Source organism: Myxine glutinosa, chromosome 14 (assembly GCF_964187855.1).
Source record: "Myxine glutinosa chromosome 14, kmMyxGlut1.1, whole genome shotgun sequence".
Lineage (NCBI taxonomy): Eukaryota > Metazoa > Chordata > Myxini > Myxiniformes > Myxinidae > Myxine > Myxine glutinosa.
The window spans coordinates 70,287,169-70,311,093 of NC_136274.1; the positions used below are offsets into that span (position 1 = coordinate 70,287,169).

At 46.6% G+C, this 23,925-nt stretch overlaps 1 protein-coding gene across 12 annotated transcripts in view; it reads left to right on the top strand.

The window, feature by feature from the left end:
• The window catches only part of KLHL22 (kelch like family member 22), a 38,072-nt gene extending 14,487 nt beyond the window's left edge, over positions 1-23,585 (top strand). For 5 of the 12 annotated variants that reach the window (XM_068136098.2, XM_078768492.1, XM_068136100.2 and 2 more), the window contains exons 2-10: positions 6,654-6,738; positions 6,883-7,140; positions 10,825-10,990; positions 14,136-14,360; positions 16,436-16,735; positions 16,852-17,117; positions 17,221-17,413; positions 20,878-21,111; positions 22,537-23,585. In XM_068136098.2, coding sequence (XP_067992199.1) covers positions 6,731-6,738; positions 6,883-7,140; positions 10,825-10,990; positions 14,136-14,360; positions 16,436-16,735; positions 16,852-17,117; positions 17,221-17,413; positions 20,878-21,111; positions 22,537-22,950 — 2,064 coding nt within the window. In that variant the 5' untranslated portion in view covers positions 6,654-6,730 and the 3' untranslated portion in view covers positions 22,951-23,585. Of the gene's footprint in view, positions 1-6,650; positions 6,739-6,882; positions 7,141-10,824; positions 10,991-14,135; positions 14,361-16,435; positions 16,736-16,851; positions 17,118-17,220; positions 17,414-20,877; positions 21,112-22,536 lie in introns of all 12 variants that reach the window. The other 7 variants (XM_068136095.2, XM_078768493.1, XM_068136099.2 and 4 more) reach the window with 3 other exon arrangements.
• The last annotated feature ends 340 nt before the right edge of the window (positions 23,586-23,925 follow it).

Sequence of the window (23,925 nt, forward strand, 5' to 3'; positions counted from 1 at the left end):
GGTACGCGAGGAGGTAAAGCGAGGTGAAAAGCGTATAGAGAAAGAGGTGAGAAATGGAACGGCTAGGTTACAGGGGGGAATAGAAGATCTGACGGAGGAGGTGGAACAGCTGACGGTGGGACAGACGGAGTTAGTGGAGCAGGTTCAAAGGAACACTGCGGTACTAGGAGGGTTAAAAGCGACACAAAATGACATTAAAAATGACTTAATAGCGACACAGAGGCAATGTCAGATGGTACGTGAGGGACTGACAACGAGGTTGGAAGAGGTGACAGAAGTAATGGAGACGAAGGACCGAGAGGTGAGGACGCACATAGAGACGGTCAAAATAGCCTTGGAGGACGAACTTGAGGAGACGCACCGGGAAATAAAAGAGGTGAAGCAAAAATTAGAGGACGTGGAAGAAGAGGTGAGTGAAATTAAGAAGAGACGGACAGAAACTAAGAGAGAAATACAGGAGGAGGTGATGGAATATGTACAAGGTCGGTGCTGAACTCATAAGGGTGTGCTCACTAACCAAATAAAGAGTTTGCAGGTGGTGAAGGAGGTGCGACGACGAGGTGCCAAGGTGAGTGGCGATATACGAGGAAATGTATATGATGTGAGGGGAGCTTCAGTCGGCTTGGGGGTTGATTTGGATCCGGGTGTTCGTGAGAGGCCGTTGGTGAAGTGTGCGACAGGTACGGTGTGCGAAGGAGGAGGTGTGCGAGAATGTCCGACTCTGGGGTGTGTGAGGAAAAAGTGCGCGCCGAGGAGTGAGTGTGCTGTCGAGAGTGAGTCGGTCGTAGCGCGTGTGCGAGGGAGCACATGGAAGCGCGTAGTGAGGAGTGTTACAGAGGATGTAACAAGAAAGTGTACACCTGTGGTGAGTGTTACGGAGGAAGTAACGGGAGAGTGTGCGCAAGAGGATGCGTGAGAAAGGTGTGTAACGGACAGGTGCATGGGGAAAGAGTGCGCTGTCAAGAGTAAGGGAGAATGCACGCCTGTGGTGAGTGTTACAGAGGATGTAACGGGAGAGTGTGCGCAAGAGGGTGCGTGAGAAAGGTGTGTAACGGACAGGTGCATGAGGAAAGAGTGCGCTGTCGAGAGTAAGGGTGAGTGCGCTGTCAAGAGTGGTGGTGAAAGTAGTGAGAGTGACACGGAGCGTGAGTTGGTTGTGACAGGTGAGAGAGGATGTACACCTGGAATGGAAGGATGCACACCTGGAATGGTAGAGCGTGTGTGGGAATGCACACTTGAGTTGGTAGTGAGGCACGTGGTTGGGTGTGCGAGTGAGAGCACACCTGTGATTGTCACAGAGGAGGTGACCAAGGAGGGGGCGCGAAGAGGTGTGTTGGTGAGGTGTGCGAACGACGAATGTGTGCCAAGGTGTTCGGTGGTCAGGTGTGTGACCAAGTCTGTGAGCGAAAGAACGAATGCAATGACGAAGTATGCGGGGTGTACGGGCGGCGTTGGAGCACCGAGCTCGGTGAGGGTGAAAGGGGTAGCGTATGCGTGTGAGCATGCAGGTGAGGCATCGACGGTAACCGGGTTAGCGGTTAGAGCGACGTTTAGCCGAATCGGGCCCTCGGTGCGTGCCGGGTTTCGCGTGCCGCGAGGACCAGCGGGGATCCGAACCACGGCGGGTTCGAAAGGACCGCCGTACGTGATCCACGCTGGGCCGCGCTTGGAACGGCCGCGTCCGTGCTCCGCTAGGCGGAACGGGCAGCCCGATAGGAAGGGTCGTCATGGCGACCCCTTTTTGTTGAGGCGTTCCGGCAGGTCAAGATCGGGACATTGGATGGCTCCGTGCCGAGGTGGTGCGTGGGATCTCGGCCCGGGTAAGCGTCCTTCCCTGCACCGAGTGCCGGACGCATCCAGCCGCCGGCACCAAGCAACCCGCATTCATTGCTCGGCTTTACGAAGCCGGGCTGTGGAAGTGAATTGGCGCACCGAGAGGCACTAGTGAGTGGACTGTGATGATGGTAATAGTGATAGTGATTTGATACGAAATTTAGAATAGTGGGTAGAATTGGCAGTAATTGGAAAATTTTTGATTTGTGGAAATTGGACGAGCAAAATTTATAGTGGGAGATGCCCCATGTGATGGGATGGCCAATCCACCATCCCTCACAGCGGGGGCAAAGGAGCATTAGACTTATGGGGTTTATGGCAGTGTAAGCTCGCCGAGGGAGGGTTTGGATAATGTGTAGGGCCCTAGAAGATGACATTAGGTAACATTAAGATTAGTTAGTGACAATGATACCTGTAGTGGGGACGCAGGTAGATTAGAGTGGATGATAATGACGTGGTATGTGCTTAGTTTAAAGGGAAGACGGGGAGCACTAAGTTAGCAGGGCAACAGGTAGGTTAGATGATGCCGTGTGTAAGGAACAGGTGTGATTGCACAGGTGTGCAACTGGACAGGTGTATGGAGCAGTGTTTGAGTGATAGTGATAGTGATGAGTTGTGCTGACCAAATGGTCCAGGAAGGAAGGAGGGTGCAGGTGGCACCAGGTGTGATTGCACAGGTGTGCAACAACAGGTGAATGGAGAATGGTTGTGTGGAATACATGGAGTGTGGAATACATGGAGTGTGGAATATATGGAGTATTGGAATGGATGGTCGTGGAGTGAGTATGGTGGAAACTATGGAGTGGAGTGGATGGTGCGAAGGTGTGAATGGGGGAAGGATGGACCCCCATCACGAATACCCGGGGAGGGTAGTGTAAGTGTTAGGTAGAGGGTATAGGTAAATTGTGGTTGGATATTGGCATCTGTGGTGCGGGTGAGAGAATGGTATTTGGATGGGTGCATTAGTGTTGTGGAAATGGCTGGGCGTGTAGCCTGTTAGTGTGTGTAGTTGGTTTGGGCACTCCACCACTGTGAGGATGTCGGCCAGGTGAGGCCGCAGGTGGGCTCTGGGAGCCGGTAGCGTTGTTGTGGATGGGGCCCGAGGATCCGGAGGACGGACCCGGGTAGCCCAGTGCCAGAGGGCACCGAGTGGGGTGACAGAGCCAGGAGGGGCCTTCCCCAGTTAGATAGGTTAGGTAAGGAGCAGGTAAGCTCGGGTGGCAACTACAGTGGTGGAGGTGTGCAGGTGGGTAGACCTGCTGGGAGAGCTACACGTCACAGCCCAGAAATTGTGCAAGGGCACCGGGAGATGAATCGGGGGAGTGAGACCCCAAATTGAGAAGCACCACAGTTTGGTCAATGGGAATTGGTTTTTAGAACCCATAGTGTAAGTTGGCCAATGGATTGGCAGGGAAAGACCCCGGGTAGTGTAAAGTGTGTTCATGTCATTTAGAAAGTAGTTAGGATTGAAGTCTCCTCGCACCATCTACATGCACTCACCTGAGGTGACAGGTACTCCATACCATGCCAGGTTGTTTAATTATTTTTGATGCAAATGTTTGGATTGTGAGACGCATCATGACGTGGGTGTGACATTGTGCCTTGATGTTCCATCTCTTCCTCCTTATGAGGGTTGATGATGAATTGGGTGATGGCAAATTTTGGATAGAGGGATTGTGGAGACGAATTTGGTATAAGGGAAATATGGGGAGACGTGACAGTAGTGACGAATTTGTAAATGTGTAGATTTTGTAAATATGGGGTAAGGGCAAGGGTAGTGTAGGTGACAGGGGGGGTGACGTACGGTAGGGACGGGTTTTCTCACTTCGCTCTCCGTACGCACTTCGCCTTGCATTGCCTTTGTTGATGTGTACCCTTGTGACCTTACCCCTCGCTCATCTGTCTTCCCCCCTTTGTCTCCCACATGAGGACCTGAGCGCCACTGGGCGCCGAGGGGAGCGTGCGTGAGTCCGCCATTGTGCACCCGGAACTCCCAGAACCCGCTGTCTGCATCGATGCACCACATTATGGACCACAGGTCTGTGGCCGAGCACCACTTATGGACCCCATGGGTTGGGGCATGGCCCCTCTGCTGGAACTGGCCATGAGGGCCCGAAATCTTGCTGGCGGACCTTGGCCACAGGGCACCGATGCCCCACAGGTGAACCATACATAGTCGGCCCCTGTGGGCCATAAATAAATAAAAATGGACACGTTGGGTGCAAGTTTTAATACAAATAGGCCGCCAGCAAAAGAAAATGACAAAATCTGGAAGAAATAATAATAGCCAGCAGAGGGAGCCGAAGAGCAAGAGACCACCTGCAGGGTTAGGGGTTGTTGTGGTTATTTTAATTATTGAACAGTGATGACTGTGCACCGATTGGTGCTTGAGGGTGTATTGGTGCGTTTTTGGGTGCTTTCATGGTGCGTCGATGCAGAGTAGACTGTCTCCCCCCCCCAGAAAGAACAATCACAGGTCCTGGGTTACGTTTTGTAAATAAAGTAGAGTCATTGTAAATAATGCTCCCCACCGTCAGTGTGTAGTTTGAAGACCATTCCGCAATTCGGTTAACTGTGGGCGTGAGTCTGTTAGGCAGGGTGCAATGGAGCAGCGGGACATATTTATTTATGTTTTAAAACTGTCGCACTCAGGGTCAGGTTAAAAGTAGAGGGAACTACACCTATGTGTCACACTAAATTAAAGTTGTAGGCCCGGGACGTGCCGAAGAGGAGGAGGGTGCAGTGTTGCGGATATGAGGATTATGTTTTTTTATTGTATAGTAAATTGTTTGATTCTGGCCCCTCCTGCCTCCAGTGTTGTGTAAAGGTTAAAAGGGCGTACCGGTAGTTAATTCCATAAAGCACACATTGAAGGACACGATAAAACCCTTGTTCAGTAGTTTATATCTTTATTATGTGTTTTAGGGTAAGGCCTTGTCTTCCATTAAATGACACTCCATTGCACCAAGTGAAAAAGATAGATTCCCTTCATTCCCATTCCCAAAAACCTCCATTTCCCCTTTCGTCAATTGCCATTCGCATTGCCAACCAACAATTGCCGCCATTGACCACGAGGCAGGGTTGGGGAAGAAAGGCGGGTCCCCACCTCGTCATAGAGGGGAGGAGTGAGTCAGCCCCACTCAACCAACCACGAACAAGGGGTTGGACTTGGAGAGGGTGTGGAGAGAAACATCAAGGAGGTTCGCGAAGGTTGAGGGGCGGGGCCTATATAACCCGCCGCGGGACGTTCCCCAAGGAGATGAGCTATGACAAGAGCTGAGTTGTGAGGTCCAAGGCTGAGCTGCGTGGTGAGGTGCAAAAGAGATGAGCTATGACAAGAGCTGAGTTGTGAGGTCCAAGGCTGAGCTGCGTGGTGAGGTGCAAAAGAGATGAGCTATGACAAGAGCTGAGTTGTGAGGTCCAAGGCTGAGCTGCATGGTGAGGTGCAAAAGAGAGAGCTGGGTTGTGAGGTCCAAGAGAGAGAAAGGAGATCATCCAGGGAAGCACAAAGCCTGCTATTCGTCGCCTTGCTCGCCAGCAGCAGCGTCCACAGCAGCAGCAGCAGCAGCAGCGTCCACAGCAGCAGCAGCAGCAGCAGCGTCGCCAGCAGCAGCGTCCACAGCAGCAACAACACTCGACAGCCGTTTGGGGCCTGGACGGCGGTTTTGAGCAGGGCCGCGAAGGGACGGCGGCTGCCCAACGAGCCGATCGTGCTGCCGGACCCATTGGACTTTCCTCTCCTTCCAGCCATTCCTGCCTACAAGTTCCCCATTCGTGTAAGTGTGTTCGTAGTCTGTCTTTTGTCTTGTCCCTGGGAATAAGTTAAGTTTGTATAAGCTAGGTTGCACTGTGTCTAAAATCTTCTGTATATTATTGTTTTATCTTTCCTTCTCCTTGGTTACTTTGAGCCTGTAAATAGTAATAAATAGTAATCGTATTTCAAACCTTTCTTTTTGTCTGCTTCTTCTTCACATCCGTGTCGTCTTAGTCTTTTCCATATTGAATAGCTGTGGCGTGATACGGCCAACGTCTGGGTGAATCGGGTGAATCGGGGAAACTGTTAGGTCGCGGTGCCTCCGCTCGGCAAACCAACATCCTTAACCGCGGACCGTAACAATATTATCCAGAACTCCAGTTGTCATTCAAACTGCACTTCATCAACATGTCGGTCAGGTATAAAAGCATGTTCAAGCTTTATATGGAGAAATACAATCTACATCTTATTACCTGATTAATTTATGGGGTGAGATGGTTGTGGATTGCGGTGTTGCTTACGGGTTCTGATGGTGGAGGATTCAGGTACCAGACTTGGTGACGTAATGGTCCTTGGGGCCATTGGCCCCACCTGGCTCTGAGTCCTGGAGGTAGGTGGTTCTAACCCTGGCCGAGTCGTAGCAAATGCTTTAATACAAATACTGCTTCCTCGCTTGACACTCACCATTTATAAAGGATAGATGATTGTGAACAACCATAGGTTGGCAGCCATTGCATAAGCTTGATGGGCCTAATGGCCTCCTCTCTGCAATGAAGTACCTTGTAAGAGAACTCGTATTATTTTAATGTGGTCAGTGAGATGGTCATGAGACTGCAACCTGGCCTGTACTGAGATGGTCATGTGACGATTGTGTGGAGTGTGTAGTTGGAGTTTGGACTAAGACTAGTAAAAGGAGGTACTCCTCTGACCGCTCACATTCCCTGTTGCTGCTTCCACGGAGCCCAGCACTGGAGACCGTCCGTGATTGGCACAGGCCCAAGTGCATATTGAATCCAAAAATGAAGGAATTAATCACTCTCTCTCCCTCTCTCTTCGATTTCAGCAGGTGTGGTTTTGTGAACCATTCGAACACGGGAGACGCTTGCGTTTGCCTGATTTGCAGCATTGGCGGAGTGACCGCAGATGGCTAAGTAAGTTCACGATTACTTGCTTACTTACCTACCCGTGGCTTTCGACGCTCGAGGGACCGTTTTTACGTGTTTATTTACTTAGATAGCTCATTTTGTTTCAACATGCCATTCTACACCTCTCTTCACCATTATTCTCCTGCGCAGGGCCCTGATTGCTACCTTAATGGATAAGGCGGCTGCAGCGAAAAGCAAGGAAACGAGCGATGCACAAACTCGAATGGTTACGCAGCGTCTACCCAAATCGCGGCAATTGTTCCTCAGCATAGAACATGCGTCGGGATTACTGGCGGGCCTGGCCGAGCTGCAAGCATCTTCTAGTATGTACGATGTAACACTGAGGGTCGAAGGACGACCTCTCAAAGCGCACCGCGTGGTACTTGCGGCAGCCTGTGAGTACTTCAGGTATGTCATGACGTCAGGTATTTGGTTCTTTGCCATACTTTGCTGCTATATCGAATTACTGACTTCCTGCCTCACTTTAAATGTCAAATCCAAATCCAAAGTTCACCAAATGTCCGTCCGTATGTCTGTCTGTCTGTGTCCGATGGTCCGTTCCCAGGTACCACAAAAACGGCTGAACCGATCACAATGACATTTTGGGTGGGTATTCCTGGGACCCCCTGGAGTAAAATAGGCTATATTGTTTTTCCAATTTCAGCTTTGGTCTCCAGCATTTTCAGGTTTGGACTCCCGCCTAACCTTATTGTCCCGGGTACCGCAAAAACGGCTGCACCGATCGCAACGATACACCTCCATGCCCGTGGGACTACCACGGGTGACCCACTAGTGTATATAATTTGCTTGAGACGTATTCCGTGTCTTTACGATCGATGCCGCCCCAACCTTCACGGTTCCTGGAACACGGTTACATGCCAGAGGTGAGCCAAAACTCTCAAAGATTGGCACCCAAACATTCCAGAGCAGCTCATTTACATTCCTACCGAGTAAAGGACAAACGAGGCATCCTTGCCGTGACGTTATCGTATTGACATCACAAAGACGATTGTGTTACGGATTCGGCCATAATGATTGTTGTTATGATTATTGTTGTTGGTTCGAAGTATTCTGGTGATTGTGGTTGAAGGGAAAGGGTTATTATAGTTAAAAGATTTAAAAGCGCTCCTGGTAAAATGTGGCCGGAAATCCGGATCGTGACCGGAAGAGGTGGAGCGAGGAAGAAGAGGCGGTAGGAGACCGTGAAGAGACGTGGTTGTTGAAGCTCCGGACCGAGCGTTCGACGTACAGTGCGAGTGAACTTTGCGTCCTTGAAGGGAAGTTCGGGCGATAAGAGATATCGCCGGAGTGCGTGGAGCCTGTGTCGTCGGGTATCCTCATTGAGGTTTCGGAGGATCCTGGCCTCAAAGCCCGGGTTCGAGTGAAAGCCGTCCGCCATCTTCGCCACGTGAGCAACCTGCAGTGAACTGGGTTTGGTCATGTCGGCTGGGCATTATTCCCTGGTGGTTTGCTGGGGACGGCTGTGCCAGAAAGGGCACTTGAGAATCATACGGAGGCTCGTGGATTGAACCGCAAACGTGTACGTCGGAGCGCGTCTTTGTGAGGTTCCTTTCCACCGCTGTATTGCTGGGTGCTGAACAACGTGACCTCGGGGTCGTCTCGATCGCCTACGCCTCAATTGACTTTGATTGGACCTTGACTCCCCGATTGTGGGAGCGCACAGAGACATTGGGATTTCACCTTGGAGGGGTGCAGAGACATTGGGGAGGTGCCGTGAGTTTGGGGTTAAGGGGCTTGATAAGGTTACCACCGTAAGATTTGATAGTAGTATAGGGGTGATTGCCCCCATTGTTGTATGGCTCTTCTTGTGTGATTTTTAATATATTATTGTTTGTTCATAACCTGGTGTGGTTGCATTATTGATTTGACTGTTTCATTTGCTGGTTCCATTGAGGGTTTCATTATTTGCTTGATTTCAACCAAGGATAACACATCTTTCTGCCGGGGACCCTCTCGGGGTTCGGAGGTCTACCGAGACCAGAGGTAAGGGGAGGACCCCGTAACAATTGCATGCCCCTCACATGGCCGACCTTTGTGACTGTGTTGGCAAAATCCAAACGGCCATTATTCCCGACTGCCACATGCTAACAACTTTCCTTATTATTTCTCGGTGCACCTTAAGATTTCTAAACTTCCGTAATAAACTTCATAAACTTCCTTGTTGGCTGCTATCTCCACATGTGGGTGGGTTTCAGGAGGTGGAACGGAGCCCTCCCAGGTCTCAAGGTATTTACCTCCGTTAATGTTTTTCATTTTGACATTCCTTCTATGGTGTTTCTTGGCCTTTATGGTAATTTTAAATACCTGTATAAGGCAACATTTTATTGTTTGTTTACAAAAGGTTGCATAGCTCTGTTGTCAAAACAACATGTGATGTTGCAGTTTGTTCGCCAACAATTATGTCCTGTGTTAAGAGTACCTGGTGAAAGTCAGGCTGTGGCTCAACCGAGGTGTTTTTTTTATATTTTATTTTATGGGATTTTGCCGCCACAAAGCCTACAAGGCCAGTCGATGCGGGGGGCTACGCAAAGGAAAGAAAAGTATAGATATTAGACAGAAAGGAGGAATCTATTGACATTCCTCTTGAATTGAGGTGGGTTGGGGTAGAGGGGAAAGCAAGATGCAGGTAAACTGTTCCAGAGTGATGCAGTACGGGGAAAAAAAACTATAAGAATACCTCATAGTCGGGACAAATAGTGTATGAATGGGAAAAAACTGCCAAACGTGTAGAGCGACTGAAAATATGCGCAGGTGGAACAACCTGTGAAAAACCCTCAGAGCACATTCCATGATAATATCGATAGAAAAGGCTCAAGGAAACAACACAGCAGCGGACTGAGTGAGGTTCCAGAGATGATGCCAACTCTTTCCTGATGAGTTGGCATCATCCCTGGATGATGTTCTCGTCCTTGTCTTTTTTTTTAAAGATCCAATGGGATCCTTAATGCTCACAACCTAAATGCAGACAAGACGAGGAGCTTCATGTCCCCATCTGAATGGTGTGCAGTGAGATGCACTGAACTGTCCTATTTTCATGTACATTTTTTGTTTTGCCATTGAAATTATTTGTTTATTAGTCCCCTACCTGGAGGGTCTATAGGTTTCCTCTTAGTCTGTCCCACCTGTGGTTTTCGAGACTTTTTTTCCCATACCCTTCAACATATTCAGCTGAAACTTGGTACATGGCTTTTTATGCCTCCGTCCCCAAAGGTGGCCGGAGGCATTATGTTTTCAGGTTGTCCGTCCATCCGTACGTGCTGAACCTTGTTTTTCTCAGCAATCACATGCCTGATTGAGACGAAACTTTCAGGGTAGGAGTGACACCCATGCAGAATGTTTTATGATAATTGTGACGTCATAGGTCAGGTGGAATGGCAGCCATCTTGGATTAAAGGCAAATAATTAAAAAAATATTTCTCGGAAACCGCTGAATGGAAAAAAATGTAAACTTGACACATTGTCAAGTACTACCAATAGGGAACAAAAGCATGATAATGATGACATCATCGGTGAATTGGTATACCAGCCATAAATGTTTTAATTGAATTCCTTATCCTAAAAATCTGAAATTGCATGCACATGACCTCTGGCGCATTTGTATTGAAATATTAAATTTATGACATCTAGGTCACATGGATTATTCACATCTAGGTCACATTTATGTGACCTATGACATCGAGGTCACATACAAGCCATATTGGATTCAAGGAAAATATAAAATGATTATATCTCTGAAACAGCTTACCCTATCGATGCAAAATTTTACAAATGTCATCCAACAAATGGCACGGTTGTTGTATACAAATACACTGTTTTATACAAAAAAGAAGCATTCAACCCCCCTGTGCCAATACTTTGTAGAAGCACCTTTGGCAGAGATTACAGCTTTGAGTCTTCTTGGGTATGTCTGTATCAGCTTTGCACATCTGGATATGGGGAGTTTCTCCCATTCTTCCTTGCAGATTTTCTTAATAAACACAGGATGAATGAATGGCTGGAAGTGTAAGGAGAAAAGTCTAGAATAGAAAAAATAATGCATGTCAACATGGTTCAACTCTGTACCATCTACAGGGGAATGTTTGCTCGAGGGCTCAAGGAAGCCCGACAGGAGGAGATCATTATTCACGAAGTGCGCTTCAGCGCGATGGAGAAACTGATTCGCTTCATCTACACAGCCGAGCTGGAGTTGTCTGTGGAAGAGGTTCAGGATGTTTTAATGGCATCCGTGCTGCTCCAGGTTTGTTCGCAGCCGATAAAAACCACCTTTAGAGGCCATTTTTCCCCGCAATGCGGGGGTTGGCCTTTTTCGGGAACCGTGGTTGTTGTTGTTTTTCGGTCCCCTATTTGAAGCAATGTTTTACGGCCGGATGCCCTTCCTGACGCCAACCCTTTTTGCCGCCTTTAACGACAAACAGGGAATTACCAGTGAACTGGTACTCAAATTAGCCGACCTCGGAAGGATGACAGGCTGAGTCAACCCCCCTGGCGTTAATTCAGCGATCGACCGGGATTCGAACCCAGGATCCTTGGATCCTAAACCGGCACCCTAGCCGCTAGCCCAACACCAGGGATGTTCGCAGCCGATCAACTATTGTATTTGATGGAGAATATGCTGATGGGGTTCACGTGACGATGACTGATGTTACACATCTGTATGGTTCAGCCTTATCAGTACCAGTAAATACGAGTACATCTCGTTTTGCTACACCTGGGAATTTTAACACGAACGACATACAATATTTTTGGATATTCAAATGGTATTCAATGATATGACCAATCAAGAGAAAATATAAGCATATTTTAAATTAATTTATCCTTCCCTACTGTTATATCCTTAATATGGATATTTGACAAATAATCCATGTAATTTCTTGAGTGAACCATGTTGGCACCAGGCCTGCGCATAGTTCTCTCCAGATGTGTCACTAGCATCCAAAAACATACCTGGTGAAAGTACATTGTTTTCGGGTTGTCCATCCGTCCGTCTGTACGGGGTAAACCTCGTTTTTCTCAGCAACCATATGTCCGATTGAGACGAAACTTTCAGGGTAGGAGTGACACCCATGCAGAATGCTTTTATGATAATTGTGATGTTATATGTCACGTGGTATGGCAGCCATCTTGGATTAAAAGCAAATGATAAAAAAATCTTTCTAGCAAACCACTGAATGGAAATTTTTTTAAACTTGCCACATTGTCAAGTACTCCCAATGGGGAACAAAAGCATGATAATGATGACATCATAGGTGAAGTGGTATACCAGCCAAAAATGTTTTAATCGAATTCCTTATCCTAAAAATCAGAAATTGCATGCACATGATCGATGACGCATTTGTATTGAAATATTAAATTTATGACATCATAGGTCACATGGTTTGGCAGCCATATTGGATTGAAGGAAAATATTAAATAATTATATCTTTGAAACCGCTCACCCTATCGATGCAAAATTTTACAAATATCATCTAACAGCACTGTTGCATATAGTTTGAAAATGATGTCATAGGTTACGTGGTTTGGCAGCCATCTTGGATAGAAAAACGAACCTTATCCGATCAACACGAAACTTCACAAACGTGATCCCCTACCCATACATATGCAGAGTGATTGCATCTACCCATTGTGGGACTTTGCGGAGGCATATTGGCGACACAGACGCATTGTTCTAGTTGCTTATAAACCTGAGAATACGTTTGAAATGTCACTCGCCAAATATCAAAATGCTTCGCCCATATTGCAGATTCATTTTCATCTTTCCCTCCAAGATGGCAGAGAAGGCTATGATTTGACTCTGACGTTTTGTTGCTTTGGTCGTTGTGTCACAACACCTTTATCTTTAGCCTTGCCGGTTCCCAACGGAACAGGAGAGGTTATTACGATGTGTTTGTGTATGTCAATGAGTGCATGTGTACATACGTGTACTAGGTGGAATGCAGATCTACTCGATACACATCGTTCATTCTCAGATCAAACATAATGGACATACCCTCACGACACTGCAGTTCAGGAGGGGATAATTAATCAGTAGTTATATCCTCGGGAGTGTCAGCATAAGTGTTTGCAAACCCCAATTAGCATCGACCAGAACCGCATTTATCGTTAGATTCCCTGTCACCATTTATCCTCATCTTTCTCTTATCTTCCATCCTTGTTTAATCTTTAAACCCCCCCCCCCCCCCTTTTCCCCTTCCCCCCATTGTACTTTCATACATTAATCGCATTCCACTAACTGCTGTTCCACGTGTTACTACGGAGCCTCGAACATGAGTTTTGCAATCATGGCCGTGCCTTGTGTGCTACCTCACACAGCCGGGACATGCATAGCGCATGCGCAAGACCCGCCCAGCATGGAGTCGGAGCGCTGGCCATATAAGGCCACGGTCGCACCTCACATGGGCCAGATAGTAACACACCAGATAGAGATCGAAAGAGATAAAGCCATGAAAGGAAAAAATGCTCAATCTCAGGTGCTGTGACGTATTTATATCCGACAAACAGGCAAAATTTTCAACTGCCTGGTGGAGTCAAATGGAGGATTGTCAACAGGGAGTCGGCCTATAAGAAACAACTAATGGGAGGAGTCTTCATATTACAGTATGTACCCATAAAGGTGAAATTCTTGTACATCTCTTCGCCTGAGTCGACTACCACTGCTGCTTCAACGGAAAGTTTATTTATTTATTATAATTTTTTGCCTTCTTGTTATAAATAAATACATGACCACACCGAAGAGCCTTTTTCCTTTCACCGCACTATCTTACTATAATTCACCAAATATCCGTCCGTCTGTTCCCAGGTACCGCAAAAACGGCTGAACCGATCGCAACGAAATTTTGGGTGGGTATTCCTGGGACCCCCCAGGAGTAAAATGGGCTATATTGTTTTTCCAATTTTTTTCCAATTTTCCAGTTTTTCCAAACACGATGGAATAATATTTACCGATATGAACAGTGATGTGGCTTTTATTGAAATTCTACAAATACTGTTTAGATTTTTATGATTTGCGTGTGATATGATTTAACGGATGTTTATATAAATCGTTTCAAATAAAAAAAAAGCCTTCAATTTCTGATATTTTGCCTTTTCATTTGAGCCTCCCAATTGTAGCCCCGCCTGTAGGGCAGGTACCGTTGCTAGTTCATTTAATTCAAATGAATTTGCACAATCAAGCATGACAAAATATCGCCTGCATAACATGTATATGTACTGTGCTGTGTAAAGAACGTGTACTGTGCTGTGCTGCGTAGCGAGAACTCCACTCTCTTCGTTGAATCATAATATGGTAGCGAAGGGTAAAATGTTTTGAGTTGGCCATCCTGTGTGCGGTGAAACACCACTTTATAACCCCCGACCGCACTCTGTATCTCCACCCTTAATGCCAGCTTTCTCCAGTAATCGAGTTCTGCTGTGACTTCCTGATGTCCTGGGTGGAGGCTGAAAACATCCCGGAGCTGTACCAGTTAGCCGACGTTTATGGCTTGAGGCAGCTGGCCAAACAGTTGGACACGTATCTCTTGGAAAACTTTTCATCATTCAGCCGGACGGACGCGTACCGTCATCTTCCCATGGAGAAAGTTCGATTTTTGTTAAACAGTGATAAGCTCCAGGTATGGCTTTCTACCAGAAATTGTTAAACTCTTTACGCTTCCTTGTACTTTACCATGTCGCAATCATGTCTTTCCAAGTTACATTTAGATTTATTTTTTTAAATAATAAACCACCTGCATGTGTTTTGATCCTGTGGCAAATGTAATTTCCATTACATTGTCGCATGCATGCCCGTAGCCGGCTTAATGCCACTTTTGGGGTGAACGCCCGGGCGGCGGCTTGCGATCCTGTCAGGATTTTAACTTGATTTACGGTTTCCCTCAGGAATGCCCAAAATACCGAAATGAGCGGCGTGCGGGAGGCGAATTTTAGAGCAGGCACACACCGTCTTTTGGAATAGGTATTTTTTTAAATAAAGACTGAGGCGCAAGATGCAAAAATGGACAGATTTGGTGGGACGAGATACAGACGATAAAGGAGGGCAGTTAATAAATAGGCACCGACAGTATAATGAAATTAAAACTCTCCTCAGGCCCACAGTCACACACAGATTCAAATAAACTAGGCAAGGATTTATCTGTGGAGGAACGGTCCAAAATGTCCCCGAAGGTGCATCACAGAGAGCAGAGCAGGTCAACAATCAGTCGGCATCCATTGGGAGTTGGAAATTCCTCTTGAGGAAATGCCCCGCTGAGTACATTGCGAAAAACGGCGCCATTGTGATGACGTCGCTGATATACCCAGAGTATATTGGGAAGTGACATGTGGGTGACGTCACTTCCTCCAAGCTCAGTGGCTGTGTTGTGTGTGTGCGTGTGTGTCAGCTCTATTACGAGCCTGGGCCCACGTATAACAAAAAAATGGCGGCTCTTCTCCTTGCTAGTGGATTTGGCCAATAGTGAGCCGCGATGTTGCCACAGTGAGAGAGCGGCCCCACCCCAGGTGACGACATTGACGGCACTGGCGCTGACGTCACGCCCTCAAGACCGCGCAGATGCTGGAGGTAGGGGAGAGAACGGAGCGAACTTTATCGTGCCGCATGCCGAGGCAACCTCATGTCAATGACCCTTTCGGGGGTCTCCTCACTTTACTTTGCCTTCGGCTCGCTGGTTTGACAGGAAGAACCGATCAAACACCGCCATTAACCGAGTTGACCTATCTACTGCACACAACACTGATGTGGATTACTGCCTCACAATGGTGTACTAAAACCGGGTGACTTAACCCCGACACAAAGTCCTTGGTACAGGTGAAATTATCAATCGTATGCGAGCACATGGTCCTTGCTAACTAAGGCCTTGCTGATTGTAACTAGCCTATGCCCCACACACTTAAAAATGTTTCTTTTAATGGGCAAAATTTAAATTTCTAAGTTGTAGATTTTATTTATTTAAGGAATGTTATTCAATCTTGCGCTTTCAAAGAAATATGTAACATATTTACCTCTATTATAAGCAGAATTCTGTCAGAAGCACCTTGATGAACATTAAAAACAACAAAACTACCAATAGTCTGTGCTCTGTCCCCCAAGTACTCCGACAGGTCGCACAAGATCTGCCAGCAACCCTCTTCTGGTGAAACTGCCAAAATCAAGACTCTCACCTTCACTCTTTCATTCCTCTTTTCTCCCGCCTCTGTAACAAACTCCCTCACTCCCTTCAATTCCACTCCTCCCTCCAGGTCTTTAAAACAGCTGTTCACCACCATCTCTTATCTTCCCCCATCCAAAACCTTGATCTTTTCTACCCCCGTTAATTCGCCCCAAATCCACTTTTTTGAAATTCTGACTTCTTTCCTGAAAGTCCTCCCAGTTTCCATATGTTTTATACCTCTCCCATCCCCTCGCCTTCACACGCCTCCTCCCCCAAAGCCCTCTCCCTCCCACAGATCTCCTGATGTCCCTACTCTCAAATGTTGTACTTGTGTGCTTCCCCCTCTCTCCCCATCTTGTCTCCCGCTCCCTTCATCTTATGTTTTATGTGTCAGTTTGTCTTTTTGTGATTAATGTTAGCTCTTACACGAGCCTCGATCTTGTACACAAAACAAAAAAATAGATTGAATGAGTCATGCCATTTGTAGTTATTATTGTGTCGAATGAAATATAAAACTTTCTTCCCGCACTTCACTTCCGCAGGTATCGTCAGAGCGTGAGGTATTTCAGGCAGCACTTCTATATCATCACAGCACAGGCATACCTGGTGGCAGCACAAGGGGGCTAAAACAAGATGAAGATTACGATTGTTTTGACGAAGACGACGAGACGAATTTGATGTGGAGGAGAGCGTTGGCGAATCCTCCGAAGCTCCTCGAATGTGTACGCTATGCCCTGCTGAGTTCTCGCATGGTGCAGAGCTTGTACAGCCGTCTGAACCCTTGTCCACTCAAGGAGATCTTGGCAGACGCACTCGCCTATCACTCCAATGAGATGCTACAGGTCAGCATGGTGGTGCATGGGGCGGTTCCTGTGGTGCACTTTCCCAAAGAAGAAGAACTGTACTGCTGATGAGATTCTCAGGTGAGTCTCTGTCCTTATTTTCTTTTTCTCCTCAGCCTGTGCTGCAGACATGGCAGACACGGCTGCGCTCAACATACCGGTGCGTCGTAGGCTTTGGGGGAATGTACTCGACCGAAGACAACGACCTGAACGATGAAGCCAAATTCCTGAATCCAAAGACCCAACGCTGGCAGACCTTTCAGCCTGCAGGCCGCACTCCGCGCCTGTCCAACCAAGGTATCGCCGTCATCAATGACTTTGTCTTCCTCGTTGGAGGCGACAACAACACACACGGCTTCCGTGCCGTCTCCGACTGCTGGAGGTAACGTTCTGCTGATATTACGCGTGTATACAACTTTCGTCTCCTGCACCTCTTGGCGTCAGATAAGTGCAGTCAGTGTGTTTTGCATCGTTTGCCAACATAGATATGACCCACGCCACAATAAGTGGAGCAGCATCGCACCCTTACAGCAGGAGCATGCAGACCATTGCCTCTGCGCCGTTGGTTCGTTCCTGTATGTTGTGGGTGGTCGCGATTACGTGACGGAGCTGAGGGAGGTGGAGCGCTACAGCCTGGAGACCAACAGTTGGGAATATGTTCAACCCCTCCCTCGAGAAGTGAGGATGTCGTCCTTTCAATGTACTCGTGACTATTCATTTCTGAGCTGCTTTTGATATTCCTTATTCATAATATGATTTCACGCAAACTTCATTCCTGTCCTGGCATCGTCATACTGGCATCGTTCGAATCATACCTTCCTTTAGGTACTTTCAAAAAACCGTTCTTCCTGATGGGTTGTTTCCCCCACTTTTGCGATTTGCAATACGGGCTTCACCCGGGGAGGCGATATTAGATACGCAATTGCGTAGAGAAAATTGAGGTCCTCTCTCTATCCTGAACCGCAGGGTCTATGATTTCCACCCCCCTCGCCCCCCCCCCCCTAAATCTGTGCCATGCACCCCATGATGACAACCACCAGTTTTCAACTCATTTTGTCCAGTGGTTCAGGAGTGCATAGAAGTCAAACATTTAAACGAGCAAACACACTTCTGAACTTGTATCATGATTATATGGGGTTGTGGTCTGGCTTCAACATGTTTTATTTATTTATCTCTCCACTTTTTTCTTTCTTTTTTTTGTCTGTCCCCACAAGCCTGGTGTTGGCTTAGCGGTGAGGGTGCCGGCTTGGGATCCTAGGATCCTGGGTTTGACGCCCTGTCGATCGCTGAATTAACACATGGGGGGTTGACTCAGCCCGTCATCCTTCCGAGGTCGGCTAATTGAGTACCAGTTCACTGGTAATTCCCTGTGTCGCAAGAGGAGACTAACAGGGTTGGCGGCAGGAAGGACATCAGGCCATAAAACATTGCTTCAAAAAGGGGACCAAGGTGCCCAAAAAAAGGCCAACCCCTGCTCTGCGGGGGAAAAAAATGGCGTCTAAAGGCGGTTCCTTCTTCTTCTTTTTTCTCCATCTCTTTCACGTATCTTGTTTATTAAAAACAATGAAGCTGCGTACATATGAAGCCTTTAAACCCATTGGCTGGAGAGCTGGCTTGACTCCACCCACAATTGTGTAAGAAAATAATGCGTCTACCATGTTGCTTTTCTGGTGAGACCAATATGTCTTTGGAAGTCTGAAGTTCACAATTTGAATTGTCTGAGCTACAGCGCCTTCAGAAAGTATTCACACCCGTTGAGGTTTTTTTCACATTTTGTTGTGTTACAGCCTGAATTTAAAATGGATTATTTTTCAAATTTGTCATTCTGATCTACACCCATAATGTCAAAGTGGAACTTCCTTTTTAGAATTTTTGGTCAAAATTAAAAGCTGAAATGTCGAGTCAATAAGTATTCAGATGCATCTTATCAAAATTAAATTCCCTACAGCCACAAACTTTGATTTCTAAGCATCTTTTGGTTAATTACCCCCCGCACCCCCCTACCATCTCCCTGTAAAGTATCTCCCTCCAACCCCCACCCCCAAGTTTCTGCAGGGTGCACGTGGTCCAACATCAACCCCCTTCTGGTAAAACTCCCAAAATGTAGAATCCATGCTCACCTCCACTCATTTGCTCCTCTTTTTCTCCCACCTGTGGAATCAACTTCCACATTCTCTTCGATCTCATTCTTCACTCCAGCTCTTCAAGACAGCTGTTCACCGCAGTCTCAGATGTTCAGGACCATCCCCCATTCTAAACCATATTTTCTACCCCCATTAACCGCCCCACACCTAAGCCCACCTCCTTCCAAATTTCCACTTTTTACTTCCTGATAGTTACCTCCACCACCTAAGGTTGCTGGAGGTTATGTTTTCATCCCTGTATGTTTGTTTGGCTGGCTGTGAACAGGATGTCTCAAGACGTTGTGGATGGATTCGGCCAAAATTTGGTGGAGAGGTTGAGTATGTGACAAGGACGAAATGATTAGGTTTTGATGGATTCGGATCCGGATCAGAGGCTTTTTAAAGCGATTCTTCACCATGGAGAGATGGGGAAGAAACCGATATTTGTACGAAATCTCAAGGTTGTGGACGGATTCGGACGAAACTTAGTAGACAGTTTTGTGTGACAACTGATTCAATTTTGGTGAAGATTCAAATCTGGATCAGAGGATTAAAAAATTTTTTAAAGTGATTCTCCACCATTAAGTGACAGGGCGAAAAACGATAAATAACATGCTATTTCAAAAAGTTGTGGACAACATAAGACAAAACTTTGGATGAGTTGGTTAGGCACCAAGAACCAGCCGATTCCGATTTTTGATCAGGTCAGAATCCAGATATGGCCGATCGGTGGGATACAAAACAGAAACTGTTCAGCGTGGCGGAGGTATGCGTTCCACCGAGTGCCGTTCCAGTTGCTTTTGCATCCATCTTATCCACCCCATGAATCCTCCCTGCCCCTCTTTCCTCCAAACTTCTTTTTTTGTCCAAGTCTCCAGAAATAACCCTGGTGTTGGGCTAGCGGCTAGGGTGCCAGCTTAGGATCCTAGGATCCTGGGTTCGAATCCCGGTCGATCGTTGAATTAACGCCAGGGGGGTTGACTCAGCCTGTCATCCTTCCGAGGTCGGCAAATTGAGTACCAGTTCACTGGTAATTCCCTGTTTGTCGTTAAAGGCGGCAAAAAGGGTTGGCGTCAGGAAGGGCATCCGGCCGTAAAACATTGCTTCAAAAAGGGGACCGAAAAACAACAACAACCACGGTTCCCGAAAAAAGGCCAACCCCCGCTTGCAGGGAAAAATGGCCTCTAAAGGTGGTTATTATATATATATATATCTCCCTCTATTTTAACCTTTAATACTGCTGTTGGTGTTTCCCTTCTTTTTCTGCTGTTCTATTTGCTCTGTTGCTTCCTGATCTATTCAGTTCTCGTTCTTCCACGAGCCTTGACTTTTTATACAAAACAAGTTATCGTTGTAACAGTACTTTTACCTAACATGACCTCTGACTTTTGCCCTTTGACCTCATGACCCCAACATCTAATCAGTTCATCTTTACCTCATGATACATACCTGCGCCAAATTTGACTAAGATCCCTTCAGCCGTTCTCAAGTTAGGGTTCTTTCAATCGGAAACGAAAACCTATCACGGACGGACGGACGGACGGACAGACAACCTGTAAACATAATGCCTCGCGGCGACTTCGTAGGCGGAGGAATAAAACCAATTACATTACACCATTATGTCCCGCAGGGGTGATTGTAGGCAACCAAACTTTATTTTGGCCTTCGTTTCAACATTTCCTTTTGAACCGTATATCTCTCACCCGCGCGGGGTTAAGCAATCGGTTCGCTCTGTCTGTCTGCAAACTTCAGTTTATGATCGAGGAACAACTTCATTCCAATCGAATGTTTTATTTTGAACATGAATCGAACCTGCAGTTTAGACTTTCGCTCTGAATTTGTCCCGATCACACTTGAACAGAGATGATCTTTTTTTTATAGTCTGTCCGGCTGGCGGTTTAAATGAAATTGAAAATCATTCCAAATAGGAGACTTACTGTTTATATGCTGCACAAGTTTTGAGCCTGAACTAAGCCTCGACTACTGTTTAATTTTTGTCTTCTATCTGTTGCTGTGGAGTCCTACGCACATGCAGGGGTGGCCTATGAAGATAAGATCTTTGTCTCGTGTGGTGCCCGCGAGGACGTGTACCTCCCATCGCTACTGTGCTACGAACCCGAGACGAACAAGTGGCATCAGCGCAGCCCTGCCCCAGTGGAGCGTGCTTGGCACGGTATGGCGGTCGCGGGCCACCTCCTTTACTTGCTGGGCGGGAGCAATAGGCGCCACGGCAGTCGACGGGATGTCCTTCAGGTAGTCGGTCGTTCCACTATTGAACAGCATATCAACTACGAATATTAATTTGTGACTCGCTTTTGAGATTGTTTAGAAATGAAAAGTTAGACAAAAATTAAATTGCTTTCAAATCACATAACAATTTTATTTTATGATAAGTCAAACCGATGGTAATTTGATTTGTGTTTTTTGTGCTGTTTACCTTATAAACCCAATTTCTTTTGATAGTGTGTGGGCTTATGTAAAAAAAAAGCAAAATTTTGGGTAGATTCTTGGCATTCATGTTTAAACACATCTAGAAACATCACTGATTAAGAAAAAAAATGGGTGCCAGTTTTTCCGTTAACATTTAGGGCCATTTATAGGAACATTTAATCCGTAAGGTTGACACTCCTGATTCATACATGAATGAATGAATGAATGAATGATCGTTTTAAGGCCATTTTCCCCGCTAGAGCAGGGGTTAGCCTTGCGGACCCCATGACAATCATGGTTCCCTGTTTCAGGCAATGATTTTATGGCCGGATGCCCTTCCTGGCGCCAACCCTTGGTCGCCTCTTACGATGCGCAGGGATACGGTGTACCTATTCTAAACCGGGGTACACACCGTGATCATTCATCCCAGCAAGCTGGTACTCAATTTGCCGACCTCGGAAGGATGACAGGCTGAGTTTAACAACCCCCTGGCCTTTAACTGACAACCCCCTTGTGTTAATTCAGTGATCGACCGGGATTCGAACCCAGGATCCTCGGATCCCAAGCCGGCACCCTAACCGCTAAGCCAACACTAGGACTTCCTGATTCATACATGTTGTACCTTTTAAAAAATTATCCATCTTCAAGTTCTATAACCGCCCAAATAAATTTATATTGAATTACATGTTCTACATTATTTCTATTAAATGTTTTGGAGGATTGGTGGAGTGTGTTCGAATCAAATGTTATTATTGGAATCCTCATATGCCAAAACATATGGTTAGACACCAAAAACATCTTCCTATGTCCATTGGTTCAAAAGATATGGCATTTTACGTAAAAAAAAGTCTGAAATTTGGCGGCCATCTGATTTTTGCTAATATAGAGTATTTCTAGTGCTCTTTTTGTTTCCAATGAATTGTTTACCCCGATATGAGTTTAGATAAAATGGAATAAATATTGTATGAGATTTGAATGCATAGTATAGTTAATTGGCAAATATGTTTTAATAAATTGAGTTTCGGTGGCGGCCATTTTGAAATTCAAAATGGAGGCCCTAAATGTTAATGGAAAACTGGCACCCTTTTTTTCTAAATCGGTGAAGTTTCTCGATGTGTTTAGACATGAGTGCCAAGAATCTACCCCCAAAAAATGACAAACCTGGAAAATGTTACACAAGCCGATAGACGATGAACCTTGATGGAACAATCAAAAAGCCCTCGTTTCTTTGGACGTTGCCTTTTCCAGGTACACACGTACGAGCCAGCAAATGACACGTGGTCAAGCGTCGCTCCATTGCCAACCGGGCACGGCGAGCCTGGCATCTCGGTGCTCTCGAAACCTGAAGACGGAGAGGTGGAGATCTACGTGGTGGGTGGACGGTCGCACGACGTACACGGGCGCACAGCGGACGTGCACGTGTTCAGCGTAAAATGCAATTCCTGGGAATTGTGCCCAGAGCTTGAAGACGAGCTGTCAGGAATGGCATGCTCCGTGCTGACCATGCCACAGGATCTCCTGGCACGCGTACGGGAGAGCCCGGAGGGCAGAGCCGCCAGCTCGAGGGCCTACGAAGGATCGTCCTCTATTTCCGACTTTGATTTTGAAAACAACGATGTCTGGCTCGATGCTGAGATTGGCTTCAGCACTGAGGAAGATTAACGTATTTCTTCCTGCAAATTGTACCCATGGCAAAGCCTGAGCAATGCCTCCATTTATGCACTGGATTGTCTCTCGCCAGTCTTGCACAGTCCTACAAATGATGCATTGAGAAGCAGATGTTGTGTGCAAGCTGGCTTAAACAAAAAATTATGATTGGCATTCATCAGTCTGTGGGCCGATGGTGAAAAAGTAAAATTATCAATTATTGTCCATCATACAATGGACAACTTTAACCTTTCAAATGAATAATTGTCCTTTTGTACTTCCATGTGAGGTCCTGGCCCATGGGTATAGGGGCAAAAATACACACACACACACACACGGGATGGTGATTGCAGAAGGATTGATGGAGAAGCCGCTCTGGCACCAAAGCCATTATACAAATCGGAATTTATTGTAAGCATCCAACAAAAACCTCGTTTTGCAACATCACACACCTGGAAATGACACTAGGCAGGTGTTAAATTTTGTGTCGTGAGATGCTAAATGTTCAAAAGGATGATGTACGTTCATTTCCACATTTGATGTGCCATGTGTCATTTTAAACGAGAAAAGTTTTTTTTTCTTTGGGAGCATGTGCAAAAGACCAGCTTGTTTATACAATGAATTTCTGTTTATAAACCGTCAAAAAGGCACGGGCCTCGTGCAGATTCCATCACCTTCATTTTTGGGGCCCAAACTGTAAAAGGTGGGGAAAGGGGAGGGGGGCAAGGTTACAATTTTCTGCCAATGTTGTGCACACATATTCCTAATGGAGTCGGATTAGTGCAATGACGAGCACACCAGTTTTAGAAATGACGTCATGGTGGGCATCCTATATGCCCGCACTTGCTGGTGGGCCTTAAATATCGCACGGTGTCTTTTCCTGATCTAGGCCATTGTGTGCCGGGATGGTGGCCACGTTCGAAATTCCGGCCTTACCGTGTCGCCGAGACTTTGCTACGGCCACCAGTCGTATGCAAGACCCGCGTTACC